Source organism: Actinia tenebrosa, unplaced genomic scaffold (assembly GCF_029948245.1).
Source record: "Actinia tenebrosa isolate PJP-AT-01 unplaced genomic scaffold, QUT_ActTen_1.0 PGA_scaffold8__29_contigs__length_14323225, whole genome shotgun sequence".
NCBI classification, from domain to species: domain Eukaryota; kingdom Metazoa; phylum Cnidaria; class Anthozoa; order Actiniaria; family Actiniidae; genus Actinia; species Actinia tenebrosa.
The window spans coordinates 5,695,673-5,714,129 of NW_028292585.1; the positions used below are offsets into that span (position 1 = coordinate 5,695,673).

Sequence of the window (18,457 nt, forward strand, 5' to 3'; positions counted from 1 at the left end):
AACAAAATCGATGTTATATTTTTTTAGCGGAAAAGCATAGCAAGCTTCTGGAAAAAAAGCTTGCAAATCCAAATTGTCATATTTGCGCGACTCGCCAACCAGACCGCAATTTTGTTCAAGCATCCTAAATATGTTTTTCAAGTTTTTTTACTCCTCCATTTCGCCCATGATCTGCACGTTAAGAATAATAATGAGTAATTATTATTCCAACATTTCTTTCAAATCGATTCGGCTTCTGCCCCAGCCTACCCCCCTTGGTCTCGTCTTGTCTGTTGTCGTTCCATATACATAGGGTCACGTGCTCATGTGCTGGGTCGTAACACCATGGCGTGTTGTATTCTGTCCCGTAGCTTGATCACTCGTCGTTTGATTCCATCTTTAAGCAGGAATGCTTCTTCGTTTTTCAAAGACGACTACACTCCTCCTAAGCTAAGCTTCGTATCTCCAGAAAACAGTGTTCAGTATGATCATAGTATTACGAATCCGGATACCTTCTGGGGGCAACTTGGCGCTACCCACTTGCATTGGAAGAAGCCATTTGATACAGTCAGCGACTGTAATATGTACGAAGGACAGCATCGCTGGTTTTTGGGAGGGAAAATTAACGTTGCAGGTAAAAAAAATGCAGTTATTTTGACTTCTAGTACATATTTTGAGTCTGTTATTCCTAAGAATTCACACTTGAAAAACGTGTACGTACTTGGTGTATTGTATTACAGGTCACGCACATGTGTAAAGGCAAAGGTGGCTGTGCTTTTTTCGTCATTTAGGGAAGCTATACAGTATTATATACTTCGATTAATACATATTTAAGGTCTTTTCTCTGTATATTAACGCCCTGTTGTTTATATTTATTAATTGATGCCTTTTGAATTCCATTTCGAGTCGATTTCGAAAGGTAAACAAACGAGTGGCGAATGTACAAATTTCATTAATCAGGGAGGGGTAGTTAAGGTGCCTATAACGCCTAACTCAATATTTTCAGTATTGAATCTGCATGAAGTGAAAAGTTAAATGGTAAAATTTTCATATGATTTGAGTGATGCATCTTGAAGATATCAAGGTTTATACATCCAATATGCTAATGATGTGATGTCATTATAGAAATTTGGGTTTATTTGTCATCATTTGTAAATTGAAACACTGATTATTACGAGAAAACAAATTTGCAATAAACTTTCTTTAAACCATGAGTAAGACATTTATGGTTTATACAGGACGTTTTACTGCCCCAGAAAATGGTTGTACATTTAATCATGCCTATAATGACATCACACTCATTAACATATTGGAAATAGTCAAAGACATTTTAAAAAAATCATCTATTGTAACTTGATATCTCTACTACCAGAATCCTCTTCAATTTCTTTTTGTTATTCAAATGTTTTAACTCCTTTGGGAGGTGCAAGATAATGGTGTCAGTTATAATTAGGCAAATATAAGGATTATTATGAAAAGGATTCTGGACAGTGTAGCATTTAACCATGCAGTCTGGAAAGTCTTGCAAATGGCAAGAAAAGAAAAGAGGGGCAAACTTTGACTTCCAACAAATGGTACACACGTCTACTGGAAGAACCAAAACCAATAGAAAACTTAATTTAATTGATTTTCCTGGAACTTTTCCAAATTTTCTTTCTCTTATATATTAGATATCAGAGTAACTGTTTTTTGGGATGCCAGTTGTGAGCATGCATGAATCTCATAAAGCAAGCATGCATTCTGACCCAAACCAATCAGAAAGCAAGATTTATAACTGTTATATTGTAATGGGCTGCAGCTTTATATATTTATGTTTTAATTGTTATAGAGAACTGTGTTGACCAACACATGAGATCCATTCCAAACCAAAGTGCTTTAATCTGGGAAAAAGACGAACCTGGTGATGTAGAACATGTTTCATATATGTGAGTTTATTAATTTTCAATAACAATCTTTTTTATTCAAATTTATATATTTTGTATGTTGTCTCTTAATTTAGCTTTTTATGCTGTGTTGCTGAGACATGAACTTGTGTTGAGAGTTTGATAAAAATCCCCCGAGCTCAAATTTTATCGATATGCGCGTATGCTAAAAAATGTCTGGGCTGCTGATCAAATTCAAGGAATGTCTGAATTCACAAATTGAATTCAGCATATTATGATTTGCATGTGTCAACTACCACTACAACACCCTTGATGCCTCTAGTTCAAAGGCGCTATATCGATATTGGCAATTCCTGATGACTTGAGTATCAATTGTCTGTTGTTTCAGTTCACAATCCTGTAAACTACGCTCTTAGCTAATGATTAGTTCAAAATAAAGCCACTTTATCTATTTTTAAACCAAAAAGAAATTAACTTGTGTTTTGTCCATTCCAGACAACTGTATGAGATGGTCAATCGCCTGGCCAACATGTTGAAGAGTCATGGTGTCAAGAAGGGAGATATTGTTTGTATCTATATGCCCGTTTCCCCTCTTGCTGTTGCCGCAATGCTGGCTTGTGCAAGGATTGGTGCTCCTCATAGGTATATTTTGTAATATTTGTCTGTTATAATGTTTCTATCTTTTATATATTACCCAATGCATTTGTTATGATAATTTATAATGAGACCAAATAACGAAGCTCTTGTGCGGTTTAAAAAGTAAAAAAGTAAAGTACCTATATTTAACGTCGGTAGTTCCTTCAGTTGAAATTCAATTGCTATCAATGGAAGCCAACGGTGCGCACTATACCCCCTCTCACCATCAATGCTCTGTTATAAGAGTATTTAAAGCTGAAGCTACATGGATTAGAGATCGTCGAAACAGACGTGGAAATCCTAAGGATCGAACCATGGACCTCAAGCTCCAAAGTTCGTGCACTAACCAACTGAACTACGCCTCTTGACTTCTATCAATCAAAATTTTCCAATAGCTTTGCTTTAGTTACATCTTAACATTGCAGGGCCATAGCCAGACCCCAATTGTTTACTGAGGCAAACGAACAGCAAAAGGGGCACAGGAACATGTGACCTGAAAAATTTAGCTCATAGTGATTATATGAAACCTCATTCATGCATTCAAGTGTATCCTGAACTTCAAGTGATTTGTCATACAAATCTTTGTTTCAGTGTGGTGTTTGCAGGCTTCAGCGCAGATGCATTATCAAGTAGAATTAATGATGGTGGGTTTTGCCGATCTATGCGGATCAATGGCTTTCTTTCAATCAATAACAATCTTAGTTGGATTTCTAAATACTAAGAAATTTTGTTTAATTATGTCACATGTAGCTCAAGCTTCTACAGTTATAACAGCTGACCAGATCGTACGTGGAGGAAGAATCAGTGAACTAAAAAGAGTCGTAGATGATGCTGTGTCAAAAAGTCCTTGTGTTGAGAGAGTGTTTGTCATGAAACGCACAGGTGGAGATGTACCGATGGGGAAGAAAGACATTCCTCTTGAAGAGGTAAGTCAGCTTAATAACAGCAACAATGATTAATAGCAGCAGCAACAACAGCTAGCAGTAGCAACAGCAGCAGCAACAGCTACTGTAGCAGCAATAGCAGCAGCAGCAGCAGCATCAACAACAGCAGCAGCTGCAGTAGCGACAACAACAACACGAACAAAAGCAATAACACATTTAGCGGTATTTTATAAGTGAAGTGCCACAGCTTGTTTTCAGTATTGTAATGGTTGTTTTCCAGGCCATGGCTGAACATGATGTTGAGTGTGAGGCTGAGTCTATGGACAGTGAAGACCCTTTGTTTCTTCTCTACACGTCGGGTAGTACAGGACAACCCAAGGGAATCCTGCACACACAAGCTGGGTATCTACTATATGCTAAAATGACCATGAAGGTTAGTAATACTCCTCTTTATCTTGGGCATAATTTAACAATTCCAGACCATGTGTCTTTCTCTTGAGAACTATAACATTCTTTGTTTGAGTTGTATCCATATTCATGTTTCTTCTTATGCGCAATTGTTAAACAAAGAAATGTTACTCTAGGGAATGACACATGGTCTGACATGGGTAAACATTAGACCCAAGCTAAATAGGTATATTATAACTCTTTTAAGGTATTTTTGTTGCAAGTCAAAGTCTGGCCTTTGCGGTTTGCAAACGATGCCGAATAGTGTGGTCCATGCGACACCTATTAATGCATGCTCACTCGTTAGTATGTAGTATTTTGTCTATGATTTTCTTTTTACTTTGTAGCATTGCTTTGATTACAAACCCGGGGACATATTCGGCTGCGTAGCAGACATTGGTTGGATCACTGGCCACTCCTATGTCGTCTATGGTCCCTTAGCTAATGGGGCTACTTCTGTACTGTTTGAGAGCACCCCGACATATCCAGACCCGGGACGTTATTGGGACATGGTCCAACGACTAAAAATTAACCAGTTTTATGGATCACCAACAGCTATCAGGCTGTTGTTGAAATCAGGAGATTCTTATGTGACAAAGTATGATAGATCGTCTTTACGAGTGCTGGGAACAGGTATGATATAGATAATAGAGTGCAAACCATATATAATGAAATTGCACCAAAACTAAATAGCACTAAACACATCTATTTCTTTTGTTTTTCGATTGTTTCATTGGGCTATTTTGTACTAATTAGTTAGTACTATTTCATCGATCTATCCCACAATCCAAAAACAGCCAAGTTCAAATAAATTCTTCAGAAACGTTAGAATCAAATATAAACGAGACCTATTTTAATTTTTTTCCCATCAGTTGGTGAGCCGATTAATGACGAGGCTTGGCACTGGTATAATGACGTAGTGGGAGAGAAGAGATGTACCATAGTGGACACATGGTGGCAGACTGGTAAGCTGAATATCACCCTGATCATGACTGGCTTAGGGACCCACCACATTATCCTGACCACGCATACTTTTGTCCACCTTAGATCCGACCATTGCTATCAATACAGTAACTCCCACTTTTGAGTCTTTGATCGACTTTCTTTTTTTAATAGAAACTGGAGGAATTCTCATCTCCCCGCGACCATCTCCCAGTGAACATCCAATAAAACCTGAGTTTCCAATGCGACCCTTCTTTGGAGTTGACCCAGTGTTGGTAGATGAGAAGGTGGGTGTTGGAATTACAATTATATCTTGGAATCTCTTATAGTAGGCTGTAAAATTGTGGCTTATTACATTGAAGTGGCTTTCTGGACACTGAAGTGGCTTTCTGGGCGCTGAAGTGGCTTTCTGGGCACTGAATTGGCTTTCTGGGCATTGAAGTGGCTTCTCTTTCACATTATATCCAATAACTTTTGATTCTTGTTTTTTTTTTTATATCAAGGGAAAGGAAATCAAAGGTAATAATGTAAGCGGTGCCTTGTGCTTCCGTTCATCCACTCCTGGCATGTGCAGAAACATCTATGGTCACCATGACAGATACCTCGATACATACTACCGTCCCTACCCCGGTAAGTCAATTTTAAAATCCTTCTCGGAAAATAGGGTCATTGAACGTTACATTGAAACGGGAGAAGTTTGGAGTAATAGGGCAGGGCGGGGGGGGGGGGGGGGGGGCACCATTGTAGTTGAGTAGCAAGCTCTCACCCCCTATCCCACTCCGTCCCACCGTTCAAGTCTCATGTACTGTGTATTTATATTTTCCAAAGGTTACTACTTCACTGGAGATGGCGCACTTCGCGATAAAGACGGCCACTATAGGATCACGGGAAGGATGGATGACGTCATTAATGTCAGTGGGAAAAGACTGGGAACTGCAGAAGTCGAGGACGCGATGGTAAGACTTGATGTTTGAGAATTTCAATCTCTTGCTGGTTGGTGGTAGTTTGTTTTTCCTTTTCAAAGCACAAGTTCGCTTTTCCCTGAAAAAAAGTTAGTAAGACAGGACTTTGTTCTCCGTCCATACATTGATGTTTAAAGGAAAGGAAAAGTAGCCTTTCTAGATCTCATTTTCTTTTACATTTCCACCTTATTTCTCTACCAATCCCTCACCCTGACCCTTGGAACCCCTAATATCCGAGCGCCAACAAGAACTTTACCATAAAAACTTTGCGTCCCTCGATTAATCTTAGTGGTTTGTGCTATTCATTAGGACAATCACGAAGCAGTTGCCGAGACAGCCGTGGTCGGATTCCCACACCCCATTAAAGGAGAAGGTAACTTGTTACTCTGGTTCCAGAGTCCTTGTCAGTAATTTTGGTTCTCGCGAGGCAGCAACTAGTTACAGCTACGCTCAAAATTACGTTGTACTAAGAGCCTCTGGAACAAGGATATGTTGTATATATTAATACCAAGCCCCCATAATCTTTAGTACAGTTTTTTTAAATATTTATGAAAAAATTTTCCCCCTAAGGTATCTACGCCTACGCGACTTTAAAGGACAACGCTGAAATCGAACCCGAACAATTCCGCAAGGAGCTCAAGTCGTTGGTCAGGGCTAAGATCGGGGCCTTCGCAGTTCCTGAAATCATCCAGGTCAGTAACAGTTTTTTTAAAATACTTGCGTGAAATTAGATAGTTGTCCAATAGCCAGGATACACGGTGTAACTATTGCGCGCATCGTTGCGCAATCACGGAATATTATACCCTCTCTTTACCTCTGGAAGGGTTGCGCACTTGTAACAAGGAAGTAGAATTTGATTCTACTTCAAAAACGTATAAATAACTGAATAAATGAACGAATAAATAAATGAATGAGTGAATGAATAAATAAAAAGACAAATAAATTAAATTAAATTGATAAATATCCTTGTTTTTACGAGGGTAGAAAATATTAACCAGTGACTAACAAACCTGTGGTCCTCATTCAATGTTCGAATTAAAATTTAGATGATTTTTGTGGTGGGAAGAAAATCGGAGAAAACGTTTTCGTGGTGAGTTCAGTGATCAAAGACATGACCACAGCAGTGCATTAACAGTGCGCACGACTCGTGGTTGGGGATAAATATGGAAAAAATACTAAAGTATGATAGTCAAATGGCACAATCATATAAACGTCTTATCGCTCACTTCTGATAAAAGACTGTTTATATTATAGGTAGTTCCAGGTCTCCCGAAGACACGTTCAGGCAAAATCATGCGTCGTATTCTACGTAAGGTGGCTCAGGACAAGCCCGACGAACTGGGAGACGTATCTACCCTGGCCGATCCCTCTGTGGTAGAGGTTATTGTACGACAGCATAGTGAAGTGATGGAACGGGTTAGGAAGAACCAACCAAAGTAGATAGTCTACCCTCCCCTCCCTTGATGTAGTTTTGTCTAACGCCTGATTAATAGCTATTCCCAGGTTTGGGTAAAAACTGGGTCGTGTTGGCATTGAAGTGCAATAGGGGTCTGTTTAGGGAACATATTTACAAGATGGTCCAACCCACAATTAATGCCAACTCGACCTGGAAATGGCTAGTATAGAAACTGTGTGTATGTGTCAGTGTGTGTTGCTAATGGACTATGCTTACCGCATGGAGTTGCGACTAAACTAAAGGCTGGAATATAATACTGAAAAAAAAAACCCTTAAAGAATGTCTTATTGCCCCTGTTAACAACAGCCCACATCAAGTCATGGAAAAGATTCACGAAAGAGATATATATGGCAGCGTCAAATGGGAATTATTTTTTACTCTACTTTTCTCCTAACTTTTTTTATCAGCCTGGGCTATTCCAGGTATCATTTGAAATATCACGGATAGGGTCTTCGTCTACTCGATTTATATGATGATTTCTACAAAACTGAAATACTGAATATCTGTACAGAAAATACATTTATAAATGGGAACGGGGTTGGGACTCGTGGCCAAGCACTGCAATACTTTTTTCAATCCATCTGAATAGTCCCTTTCACAGGTACTTGCGCAATCTCTAAAAATAACCTTACTTGTGCATAGAAACGAGAATGTTGGTGACCTTGCAATGGTAGAGACGTAAATAATTGCCCAAGCTGTTAGAAAAGTCTATATCATTTCAAGGTCACATACACTCATGTAGTCCAAACAATTATTATCATGATCGTTGATGTAGAACTTAAAAGAGCTCCCGCCTGGAGCTCGGAGTTTTTCCCCGAGAATAATTAGCTTGAAGAAACATAATTCAAATCTTTAGAAGTATAGTGTTTAGATTGTACGAACTATCATATAAATACAAACATATAACTAAAACATAACGTGCCAAGCACGAAAATACTTATCATATCACTGACTCAGCGCACTCGGCACCGGCTCAGCGCACTAGAATGATTGATTACGAATTAGCTAATTCTATTTTATGTACTTGTTTATTTTCACACGATCAAAAAAGGAATTGGTATTACTAATAAATAAAAAATCATATTTGATGGGTTTGTATACTATATTTGTATGAGTTTTTTCGACTACACGAATTACAATTCATAACTGCTTTGGGTTTCCTGTGTTGAGATTTGAAACAAGACGCTGATACGTTGAAATTCCGGTAATCGTACTACCAGTAAATTAATGGGAGGGCGTGTGTTACACCGATACGTTACGCTAATCTGCTATCAAGTTACTGGTAATACGATTACCAGAAATTCAACGTATCAGCGTCTAATTTCAAATCTCAACACAGGAAACCCAAAGCACTTTATTGATTGATTTATTCATGTACAAATTCCAAAGCCAGGCTCCCTGTGCTTCAATTAGCATTAGTGGTTTTCTTATGACTGTGAAAAGCTCACGGCACGAACACGGTCGTGGCACGGCAAGGGATACGCCAGACCAATCACACTGCACGAGAATTTTCTTTCCATCCAATCAAATACCCGGAACACGAAAGGAATTTTGTATTTTATATTTTTGTTGTTTTTTTTTAGAAATTTTGTATTGTTTGTCGTGCCCACCTTACCATTCTAGATCAGTAACATACTGTCAGAGATTCTAGTAGAGTGATTTGTACTTGGCTCGTGGAAAAATACTAATTATCTAAATTTGTTTCACGGGACAAGCATAGTCACTCTACTAAAAATGCGCCCAGCTATATGTAATATCTAAGCATATTGCAGGTAGGGAAAGTTCACCTTTTGGTGTAGAGAATCATGCGTTACACCCGTAGGTAGCGTTCCATTGTTCGTAACTTCTAATAGATTCTGGGGACACGCTTACTCGTATAGTACGAAGAGAATGCTGGAAATCTTGGAATGTTATGTTCCTGACCTGAGTAGAAAGAATAGTGAATGGTTAAATGGGATTGGATAAGAGTCAGGTGTACTGTATCTGCCTCTCCTCTTTGGGGTCTTGGGTTTGATTCCTGGACTTGGTATCACATGTGAGTAGAGCTTGTTAGTTCTCTTCCTTAATTGTCCTATTTCATAATGACGTCACATCAAAACAAACTATAGTTTTAACGCTAGGGATCACGGTCGCTGTAGGGGGGATGGAATGACAACAACACATCTTAAATCACAATAAAATTTGGTTTACGAGCTGGTGAAGGCAAGAACAACTAAATATTACGCTAAATATCTCGAAAGAAGAGAATTAAGCTTAAATTTAACCTACATTTCTATCATTTTAGCCGATGTAAACAAACCGTGACGTCATTGTGAAATAGCGCAATTTGAGGGTTCTTTCTTCTGGTTCACCTTGTCCCTCAAAAAACCTAACGAGCTAAATTCCAATTGCCCTATTTCACTACGACGTCACTGCTTGTTTATGTGGGGGATAGAATCGCCAAATCCAATAGAAAATTCGACAAAATTTGCTCCTAGCGAAACAGTTTAATCTAAAATGGTCTGGTTTTCAGATATAATGTGTTAATATGCACTAAAAAATATTCTGAGCGTTTGCTGGCTATTCTACTTCTCTTCGTGGATTCATACGGGTTTTAGAACAATTTTCGGTGCATTTGCGTTGATTTGACCCCGTCCGACGACCATGATCCTTTGGGTTTAAACAATAGATTGTTGAAGATTGTTTTGATGTGGCGTCATAGTGAATTAGGGCAATTCGATCTTTGATTTGGCTGTGCCTTTGATTTGGCTGTGCCTTTATCAGCATGGAAATTGTTGATAAAATTTGAAGGATTTATAAATTGAAGATACAGGGACATCATACTGGATACGTGGATATAATGTTGTTTTGTAACTTACTTCACGTACATCCATAGACGACAGATCGTCTGGCTTTAAACCTATGAAGCAAATATCATCAGGAATATCGACAAAGTAGTGCAACATAGTGAAATAGCTAGATAACAAATATTCAAGGATATAAGCAAGCAGTCGATTTCGAGAGAAAGGGTTAGTTCCAATCGAAAGCGTGCCATATGCAAAGCTTTCTGGCCCCCTACCTCACGCGACACAGCGTGTACAGTACCTCTTGACACGCATGCACTCGCATTGATGACATACCTTACTTTCTGTCTTACTGTCTCATTTCCTCCCCCAACGCCCGCCCCCCTGTTTAGAGTATGGAAAAGCAATTAGGAGAACGACGAATGTTACCTCGAATGGGCTCGAGAGCTGCTTCCTTAGCAAGGGCAGTCAAGTCACTCCCAGAATACCCCTCGGTCATTCTATCAGAAAAAGAAAAATACATTAACGCTAACGTGTTTTTTTCTTATTCTCGGGGTGCAACCACATGACTCAAAATCCCTTGAGATATAAATAACGATGAAACAGCCGCCATGTTGGTTAATCTAACAAGAGAAGCTAATGAGGAATGCTTTGTTATCGTCAACCAACATGGCGGCTATGACGTAACATACACCCCAAGAATAGACCTATGTCTTCGCATTCTAGACCACGTGTCATTCCCTTGAGTATCATTTCTTTGTGTATCTTAAAGTTCAGTACTTGTCTCACTTACGCCGCAAGTCTGTCCAGTTCGTAGGAACTGAGTGGGTTTTGATGCTTAGCGAGAAGTTTTGACAGCAGAATTTTTCTCGTCTGAAAAATAGATGGACACAAAAGAGTTAAAGTATACCAACCAGACGATGTGGCTTGGCTCAGAACTGATACCGCATCCACATTAAAGCTTTTCTGTTTGAATTTCGTTTCGATGCGTTTTGGTCTTGCGCAACCTTAAAACGATTGAAAACGCTGATGACATTTAAAAACGCTCTCCAGAAACGAGACATTTGAAAACGGAGGCTTATCGTAATAGTGTGGACAGGCTAAAACGGAGGCTTTTGAAGCTGACTTCATTCACACCGCCACATTTGTTTATTGAATGAGCGCATGATAAGTTTGCATTATTCCCGATCGTATCATCTGCGTTTTTGAAAACGCCTATGAAAACGCTAGTGTGGACGCGAAGCTTTCGATGCGTTTTCGGTGAGACGAAAGCGGAGCGTTTTGAAAATGTATTAATGTGAACGAGGCCTAAGAAGCTAGAGTCTTCCGCAGAAGCCACTAGCTTCGGTCCAAGATCCTCACGCGCCCTCTCCACTGGGACGGAACTAATGACGGCTGTGGATGAGACTACTATGAAGCTGTATCTTTTGCGCATGCGCGAGTTCAAGACTTTGAAAATCAGTCAATTTACCTCTCGATCAGGAAGAGGAACATACACTCGCTTGACAAGTCGTCTGTAATAAAAGCAAACACAGATGTAAACTACTTCAGAAATAATGCGTGCTTGAAACAAATTTAAAAGATTTTTCGCCAGATACTTGAAGGTAAATCGTAGCTTAGACTAGATTTTGTCGTGTTTGTGAAGAGGTAGGACACACGCCGCCATGGTCACGGTACAGGATTGATGATATCAAGCGAACCAATCAAAGCCTATCAAATTCTTGAGAACGGCACGTCTGTACGGCATGGCACGGTATGGAATAGAGCAGCATGAACACGGGGTGGACACGGTCACGTCAAGGTCACGCGCAATATCTCTGATCATCCAATCAAAAATGCTGGAGCACGGCACGGCACGGCACGGCACGGCACGGCACGGCACGATACCGTGATTTTTTTAACGTATACATTAAGTACTAATCCACTTTATTTACAGATGGAAACCGGGGACATTACAGTTTTTTAATTCATTCATCTTTATTTCAGTACATGTACCTTAAAGCTGCGTCGTCTAGTTCTTGAGGACGATTTGTGGCTCCCATGACTAAAATACGTTCATCTGGATCACCTATCACCTAGCCAAGACGACAGAAATAATTATTGAGAATATGTAAATATTTAAGAATTATTATTTGCTGAATCGTTTTCGAATCGTTTTCACCGTCCACACGTATCCGGAAATTTCTTGATCCGCCCTGATGCACGCTAGTTCCTAGTCCCTTTGACGGATAGTTTTTCTCATTGAGCATGCGCAAAATCGTGTTTACGTCATCGTATTCGAAAATTTGCGGATACGACCGTCCACACGTATCCGTATTCGGAGCGTATTCGAAAATTTCCACTCTGGAGACCGTTTTCGAAAATTTCCGGATACGGATACAAAAATTTCCGGACACGTGTGGACGCAACCCGTATCCGCAAAATAAAATTTGCGGATACGTGTGGACGGGGCCTTAGTCTTCGACGCAGTCGCTATTAGTGTCGTCACGCACAACTTCCCTATTACTTAGAGGAGAAAGCGTTGCGTGACGACACTAATAGAAGCTACGTAGGCCTTGTACAAAACTCACCCCATCAAAGGAAACAAGCAATTCAGTTTTAAGTCTTCTACTGTGTTCTTGTTCCCCTTCTCTTCGTTCAGTCAAAAGTGAGTCGATTTCATCTGGTGATCAAAGTTAAATTTCCATAAGTTTTATATTTTCGGTAAACCCATGAATGGAATTTAGAAGTTGATTTTTGCGTAGGGAGGAAAACCAGAGAACCTGGAGAAAAACCCTATGAAAGAAATAGAAAAAGCGAGCGCGTTTACACTAACACTTTTCTCGTGTTCTGCCAATCTCCAAGAGCTTTGTAACTGCACACAGTACAGCTAGCAAGTTTTTTTATTGAAGAAATAGAAAACGCGCGCGCGTGCTGTGTGCAGTCACAAAGCACGCAAGGTTGGCAAAACACGAGAGAAGTGTTAGGAGAAGCACGACGCGTAGTGGTTCAGTAATAAAGCACTTAGGAATTAGCGCCGAAAGCACTCACGAAGTGTGCTTCTTTTGTTCTAACGTCACTAAGCACAGAAAAAGCTGTTTTATTTGTTAAATAATATACAACTTACAATAACCGTTTTTAAAAAATGTGAATTAAGAAAAAGTACGCGCGCATGCTGTGACATTAAAAAAGAATAAAAGCAGGAACAAAAAATGGGAAAACCTTTACAATATTTATATTCCTTTGATTATAGTTTAATTATCATTCATACCAATAAATATAATGCTTGGTTGTAATTCTCTTGCGACAGCAAATAAAGCTCGCACTAGTTTCTCTCCTTCACCAACCTACGATACAACGAATGTGTCATTTCACCATTCATTTGTTTTCTTATGTAAATTACTAATTTAAGGATAAGATAAAAAATAATGTTATTTATTGAGCATACCCATTTAGATGTAAGAGTTGCAGCACTGATGTTAAAAAATGTGGCTTGTGCTTCACTTGCAACAGCTTTTGCCTATGGATAAAGTTACCCAATATAAAAAATATATAAACCAGTTTTCTCCTTCAGACACTCTGATCTAAACATGCAGGATGCTGACTAGAGAAAACAGTGGACGAAATCAGGATGCAAAGCTTCTCAAGTGCTCTCTCAGAATGTTCACTAGACTGTGTCATGGATTACCTACCAGCATTGTCTTTCCATTTCCTGGGGGACCAAAAAGTAAGAGACCCCTTGCTGGAGCCCTCAAACCAGTAAAAAGCTGAAGAATAGATAATTAATATAATCAGAATAATAATAATAGACAATGGACAATAATTTATTAATTAATAAACATCATTGAGGAGCTGACACTCGGTAAAACATGAATATGAAACATTATACATTCAATCTACAATCACAGCATTGCATTGCTTTGCATCTAAGCAAAATTTATAAGGATTGAACATTCCTTGATTCAAGGGTTCTTTTGTCCCTTTGCAAGACCCAACACTCTAAGCTCCAAATCAATCTGTGAGTTTAAAAAAAAATTGTCCTTTTTTTCATGAGGGTAGCACTTAATAGCCAGTGGCTAACAAACCTGTGGCCCTCATTCCGTGATTGAATTGGAATTTAGGAGTTGATTTTTGCGGAGGGAGGAAAACCGGAGAACCCGGAAAACCCTCGAAGCACAGGAGAGAACCAACAAACAACTCTACTCATATACAACACCAAATCCGGCGCGACTCGAACTCAGGTTGCAGTGATGAGATGCGAGCGCTCTCTGTCACCTGTGTTAGAGGTGTTCTGATATTGGTTTCATAAAAATCTTTAATTCTGCACCACTAATCATTTGATAGGAGTATCTTACCTCTGGTCTGAGAGATGGCAAGATGACAATTTCTCTTAGAGCTTTCTTAGCAACATCAACACCAGCTGAAAGTAAAAGTAACAACCTCATATCTCATGGTTTCCTAAAATGTCCATTAAACTTGCCATGGCTCAATTAAAATAATGGCTGGACATCGGGTAATGTCCGGCCAGAATTGGAACTTGTCTGGTCAAAGTTTTGCCTTGTCAGTCATTTTCAGTGACGTTAAGCCAGAAATAAGGTACAGGTACAGGTACAGGTATGACAGAGCTAAAACTTATTTTAAGCCAGGCTGCCAACATGTCATAGTTATGAAAGAGGTTCATTTACAAGCTGTGTTAATTGATAATGTACTGTAAGTCTACGTACCAATATCATCAAAGCGTACTGTAGGACCACTAAAAATGATCAAAGATAGTCATAATGAACAAGATTTTCTTCATTAATATTTCAGTTAATAGATAATAGTTAATAGTAAAGAATAATGGTGGTGGTAAGATGTCGGCGAAAAAGTACATGTACAGCATACCAACAGACACCCTACTGACAACTTCCTGGTAATGTTTCCACATCCTACCATTATTAACGCTAACCAACACAGTGTGTTGGTCCTTGTGGTGTAGTGGTTAACACATGGGACTAGAATACTGAAGACTTGGGTTCGATTCCAGCCAAGGGTGTTTGATATTTTTCTCTTATTCTCTCCATTATTAACACTGTCTACCACAAAAGATCAATTAATTGCAGATCTCAAAAGTGGAGTCAGTAGGGTTCGCCAAGGAAAACACTCCAACACCCTACTGGCATGTACCTTTTTGACGTCCAACCACACCCTACTAACACCAGCTACTAAACAAGATCAATCAATTATATGTTATTAATGGTTATTATGACTGTGTACCTTTCAAGAATTTCATCCATAATAATGTTGGCTAGTTTTGACTCAATTCCTTTCAAATATGATATCTTTTTCTTCTGTTCAGTGATTCTACTTTGCTTGGTGTGATCAGCAGCACTTCTTGCTCTTGCTCTTGGTGCACGATATGGCTGCACAATTAAATAAATATTCCAACATGAAAACAATAAACAACGTTAAAGCATCTGAGTATCAATTAATATTAATATTTATCTTGGGCATATTATACATGTAATGCCCATCGATTTCAGACCATGTGTCATTTATGTGCACAGAACTTTCTGTAAAAGGCGGTTACTGGCAGTTTATTGCCGGATACTTCACCTTAAACTGCAGGCTATTTTGACAAAAAATTAATTTACTGCCAAATAAAGACTAATATACAAATAATATACAAACACCAGTGGATTCAGCCCCCAACTTTTTAGGACTAACGGCCTACTACAAATATTTTTGAAAGCTTTTTGAACGCATGCAATTCATTAAACTCATGCACATAAATATGGATAAATACAAACAAATAATCTTATTCTCATGAGAATGACACATTGGTCTGAAATGTTGAAACTTTACACCCACCTAGGTCTAGTACTGTACAGTATATTTAAAAAACTCATTAATAATTCATGAAGGAAACACAATAGAAATCATGACCATGAAGGAGGTTTTATATCTGATATAGATTCGTCTTCATTTGCATAAACTTTAACTTGGATTTTCTTTATCAAACTTGGTTTATTTCGTAAAGAATTCGGTACAGTATGAGAACATACATCAGGAGTTTTTTAAGCCATTTAATAAACTCGCAGATCGTGTTTTATTGGGTCTAAAACCACTCGGCTACGCCTCGTGTTTTATACCCGATAAAACACTCCTGCTCGTTTATTAAACAGTACTATATATCCTCACCTGGGAGTTGTACTTTCTTTGTGCTGCTGGCCCACCTGCAGTAGTTCTAATTCTTGCATTTGAAGTTGAAGATAACTCAGAACTGTTAGAAGAAGATGATGTTATTGAAGTCCCCGAAGATGAGCTTCTTGCATTGGAATTATCATTGTTACTGTTAGGATTCACTGCCTTGTTTCTTCTTGTTTTCTTAATAACTGTGGTTTTCACACTGGAAGGTGCAGTTTGTGGTCTTCTAGTTGATGGGCTTGGGTCATCCATCATGTCTGCCGAGAGCAAGTGTGCCACTAGACAAAGAAAAAAATACAGTACTTTAAGAAAAACCATTCATTAAGTTAAAATCAACCATTGAACCCTGAAATAACCTTTGGGCTGATCAAAGTCAGAAAACCACGGCTAATTAACTCACAGAATCAGGGTGGCATACAGTAGCTGGGGTTTTGTCTTAGTTTGAGTTCTAGCCTCTTCCCCCACAATTTTATTTCATCTCCCCCACCCCACCCCCAACTAAAATGTGCTCTGCCACCCCTGATAATAAATTATAAAATAATTGGGATGCTAAGCGCGCTATGATTGGTCGAAAACCATGTTTGATGAGAGTATCAAAACACACTATCGTCATTCTTAATCTATCGCGCGCGCTCATTGGTCAGTTTGAATGAGACGGCACGTAGGGAGAATTTACTTAGACTTTGCTTTTTTTCGATCTTTTCGCGCGTTTGTTATTTTATAAAACAAATCAAAAACAGTTTTCTGTGTTTGATACTCTGATCAAAACACTTGGGATGTTAGGGGAACACTCGAGAAGTTGGAAACCACTCCGCTACGTGTCGTGGTTTCCTACGCTCCTCTCGTGTTCTCCCAACATCCCGCGTGTTTTGATCAGAGTATCAAACACGGAAAACTGTTTTTGATCTGTTAATTAAACGTCCGGTTTAGCAATGCTAGATTTTTAGGAGAGAGGAAAAACAGAGAACCTGGAGAAATCTTCAACAAACTTTACTCAAATATTACTGTAGGTGGAGTCCAGGAATCAAACACATTAGACCTTGATTTTGCAGAATAGTAAAATAATTTTATTAACATTGTACATGTTATATAATTACAATTGTGTAACTTACCTAATTCATCCATTCTATCACGCGCACTTTCATGTGTAGTCTCCATCTTGTCCTGTAGCCTTCTAGCTTTATCCCAATCCTCTCCTAAATTAAAACATTATTGAAACTAAACGTCAAAAAATATATGATAGATACTTACAGTAGGTTGTGGAGTTTATAATGTCTACATCTGAAGGTGCACTTATTTTCATTCAACATTCTGCATGGGCTGCTAAAAGGTTGGGGCAGTGGGGCTATAACTCCCCCACTTTTTCCCATGCTAGTCTCAATCTTAGCCCCCCCCACCCCACTTTTTAAGTTGTTCCACATCAAGTTACCTTTCCCAGTTAAGTCAATGGCAAGTGCATCTTCAAGTTCCTTTATTCCTCTTCTATATAAATCCACAACTCTCTTTTTGGTCTGTAGCGTAGAGCCTGTAAAGAATGCAGTTCAATTTGAATTTAGGGAATGTTTCAGAGGGTATAGTTGAAAGGCATATAAAATATCCTGTAGCAAGCACAGGGGTCCACGGAAGGGGTAGGGTAGGGTGGGCTACAGCCCCCCACGTTTTCCCATACTACATGTAGTCTCATATTTTTCAATCTTAGCCCCCCACCACTTGTTAGGAGGCTCGTCGACCCCTGAAGCACCAATTTAATTTTCACTCATACAATGGCTTATCAATCTTATTAATCTGCAAAGACAGAACCTTGTAGCCCAATATTAATAGGATTAACATTTAAAAAGACTAGAATAAGCACATCTTCAAATTCTGCTGATGTGGCAATACATTTAAGACTTACCTTTATTTTCATCAACTTCCAATGCCTTAGCAATACAAGCATACGCATTGTTATGATGAACCCTAACATCTCTAACAGGTGATGGAAGATTCTGGAGACTTTCATCCGCCTTTGCTGGCGTCTTAGAAGAAGCTTTACTCGCCATTTCACGATTTGGACGTTGTCTAAGTCGTCTACCAGAAAACTTATGCCAGACGAAAGTACCAAACACTAAGAATAAACCACAATACAGCCAACTAACACATCCCAATAACCACTTATACACGGCTAAAAATACTCCCCCAAGATCATGCTCACTCATCTATGGATCTTAGAGGCCCGGGATCCTTTCATTTGTGGAGTAATTTCCCTTTCTTTCTTGCAGTTTTTTCCTTCACTTTTTTAGTTTGATTTTGTCAGTTTCTATTTTGGACTTCCTGACCAGCG

General features: G+C 39.0%; 2 protein-coding genes across 2 annotated transcripts; one reads left to right on the forward strand and one right to left on the reverse strand.

Moving 5' to 3' along the window:
* Positions 1-303: 303 nt before the first annotated feature.
* On the forward strand, positions 304-8,277 carry LOC116287700 (acetyl-coenzyme A synthetase 2-like, mitochondrial). The gene is made up of 14 exons (XM_031694379.2): positions 304-613; positions 1,808-1,904; positions 2,358-2,504; positions 3,090-3,142; positions 3,249-3,424; positions 3,663-3,815; positions 4,177-4,462; positions 4,702-4,794; positions 4,946-5,058; positions 5,275-5,401; positions 5,600-5,727; positions 6,043-6,106; positions 6,304-6,425; positions 6,988-8,277. The coding sequence occupies exons 1-14, from the start codon at positions 325-327 to the stop codon at positions 7,171-7,173; spliced, it is 2,034 nt and encodes a 677-aa protein (XP_031550239.1). The 5' UTR covers positions 304-324; the 3' UTR covers positions 7,174-8,277.
* LOC116287701 (spastin) lies at positions 7,538-18,443 on the reverse strand. Its single transcript, XM_031694380.2, has 17 exons — positions 18,032-18,443; positions 17,567-17,662; positions 17,250-17,333; positions 16,132-16,415; positions 15,208-15,353; positions 14,676-14,704; positions 14,307-14,371; positions 13,644-13,718; positions 13,400-13,471; positions 13,223-13,298; positions 12,543-12,634; positions 11,968-12,047; positions 11,444-11,486; positions 10,766-10,845; positions 10,402-10,472; positions 10,048-10,088; positions 7,538-9,112 (listed from the first exon to the last, which is right to left on the reverse strand). Exons 1-17 carry the CDS (start codon positions 18,330-18,332, stop codon positions 8,993-8,995), a joined length of 1,755 nt encoding a protein of 584 aa, XP_031550240.1. The 5' UTR covers positions 18,333-18,443; the 3' UTR covers positions 7,538-8,992.
* Between the last annotated feature and the right edge of the window lie 14 nt (positions 18,444-18,457).